At 43.5% G+C, this 2,262-nt stretch overlaps 1 protein-coding gene across 1 annotated transcript in view; it reads right to left on the bottom strand.

The window, feature by feature from the left end:
- LOC107716100 (solute carrier family 2, facilitated glucose transporter member 1-like) overlaps positions 1 to 2,262 on the bottom strand; it is a 19,497-nt gene that overhangs the window by 3,046 nt on the left and 14,189 nt on the right. The window contains exons 4-6 of the mRNA XM_016522423.1: positions 661 to 901; positions 370 to 532; positions 109 to 296 (exon numbers count right to left, since the gene is read on the bottom strand). Of these exons, the coding sequence (XP_016377909.1) occupies positions 109 to 296; positions 370 to 532; positions 661 to 901 (592 nt within the window). The remainder of the gene's footprint in view (positions 1 to 108; positions 297 to 369; positions 533 to 660; positions 902 to 2,262) is intronic.

The raw sequence follows: 2,262 nt of genomic DNA, 5'->3' as shown, positions 1-2,262 counted from the left end.
TTTCAGTAGATGGTATTTCTAATACAACAAGCAATAGAATTTGATTGAAAGGTAGATGGATGGAACTACAGATAAATCCTAGATAAAGAAATAAACAGGAAAACGTACAGCATTGATACCAGAGAACTGCTGGGAGAGCTGCAGCATGATGGCAATGAAGATGGGCTGGCGGTAGAGCGATGAGCGGAACAGCTCAGGGATGGTGACCTTCTTCTCCCTCATCATCTGCCTGCTCTCGTCCCTCATCTCCTGCATGTCTGCATCCACGTCATCAGTGCCACGGAGCTTCTTCAGCACTGTGGAAATTAGTTAGTTAGGCTGACTGGAGAGACCCTAGGAAACATCTTAAGTTGAGTATTAAAAACTCACCAGTCTTGGCTTTGGCCTCCTCGTTCTGGTTGATGAGGAGGTAGCGTGGGCTCTCGGGGCAGAAGGGCAGCAGGGCACACTGGAGTAAGGCTGGGAAGAAAGTAAAGCCAAGTAGGAAGGGCCACATTGTAGGGGTCCCCATGATTTCTTTCATACCAAAGACCTACAGAACAAAGCAGGAGTGTTTCCAATGAAGTACACAAAAAAGCACAAAGGGTCCTATCTATACAATGTAAAAGTCTCAATGATTGCTAAAGGTGTTCTCAAAATAAAGGAAACTATTTAATTAACCTGTGCTAAGAGGATGCCAGTGACAATGCCAAGCTGATGAAGTGTGCCCAGTGCCCCACGTAATGAAGTTGGGGCAATTTCTCCTACATTGGTACATACAAAGCCTGTGGACAGGCCAGAGTAAAGGCCCACTATGAAGCGTCCAATAATAAGCATCTCCCAGGATTCAGCCAGCTTGGAAAAGCCCATTAATGCAGCAGCTATGAAGGCCAGAACATTAACAATGAGCATTGAGTTCCTCCTGTTAAAAGATCAGAAAGAGAAAGTTTAAAGACACATGAATTCAGGATAAAAGAGAAGTATTTGTAAAGTTCTGGTTGGATAGTCAAGCTACCTGCCAAAGCGGTTTAGAAACAGCCCAACTGAGAAGGAGCCGAAAATGCCACCTACAGAGAAAATGGCCACTGATACGGACCAGAGTGTAGTTAGAGTGGTTGACAGCATGTACTCTGAATACCTCTTATGCCACGTCTCATTGTAGAAAGTCTCGATGATCTACACGAGAAAAAAAATATTTTGATTTATTTGATATTTCAATCATTTGATAGTTCATTTCAATGCAAATTTTCATTTAAAAAAGTAATTATTACACTCTATTATGAAATAAATTATGATTTTTTTTTTACATTGCAACTTCAGTCAACAGTCAGTTCTACATTAGAGTCAGCAGAGGGTGCAGTACTCCATACTGACTACAGCGTCAGAACGGACTGCATAAGAAGCTGTTAATTAAGCTTGATTAAGTTAATCATCAAACATACAAAACTGCAAACACAGGCTTATGATCTAGATTAAACTAGTGGTTAAACGGATCGTAGTTGATCCGTGATCCGTACGGACCAAGCCCCACGGTTCGGCATGCATGTGATCCGCAGATTAATTGCAAAAATTTACCATAATAGAGTATAAGTTTATCATTTGTTCGTATTTACACAAGCAACTCGATTCGTTACTCGCGCGCACACGCGTTTCAGACGGCGCGCTAACACCGAAATGAATCCTCTTCTGAATCCTCTGAACAGACACATACACATAAAATTATGACAAAATACCCATCTCGACAATCATTTAGGTAAACGCAGTCAGTTATGTCTCAAGTGAATGAAAACAGCCGAGAAAGAAATCGTCTCAGGTTACTTATGTAACCATGGTTCCCTGAGTAGGGAGTCGCTATGGGGAACGCCTCGTCGTGACCCGTGCCTGAAGCATACATTGAAAAAACACCAACTCGTTGGCCGGCGACAGCCATGACGTCACTACCGGTGCGACTATAGTATAAATAGGCGCCGGGAGCACACATCATTCACTTCTTCGTCTGAAGCTTGCGTCCGCAGCATGGCAAGAAACCTAGAGGACGCAGTGTCTCGTTCCCTACTCAGGGAACCATGGTTACATAAGTAACCTGAGACGTTCTTTATGTGAATATTTACTGCAACCAACATCAAATTGGCCACTGCTTCCCCACTATGCTACATTAAAAAGTGTGCATCCCAATGTCCTACTCTCTTCTGGCTCCCTATTCCCTCTCTTTCTCCTTCCCTTTTGGGAAAGATGACATGGGGCTTGGCGGGGAAAAATTATTGAGCAGTGCCGGGGCCTGCC

Source organism: Sinocyclocheilus rhinocerous, unplaced genomic scaffold, assembly GCF_001515625.1.
Source record: "Sinocyclocheilus rhinocerous isolate Xijiao unplaced genomic scaffold, SAMN03320098_v1.1 scaffold148, whole genome shotgun sequence".
NCBI lineage: Eukaryota > Metazoa > Chordata > Actinopteri > Cypriniformes > Cyprinidae > Sinocyclocheilus > Sinocyclocheilus rhinocerous.
The sequence above is the reverse complement of the archived record's forward strand: the minus strand, read 5'-3'. Positions and strand labels throughout refer to the sequence as shown.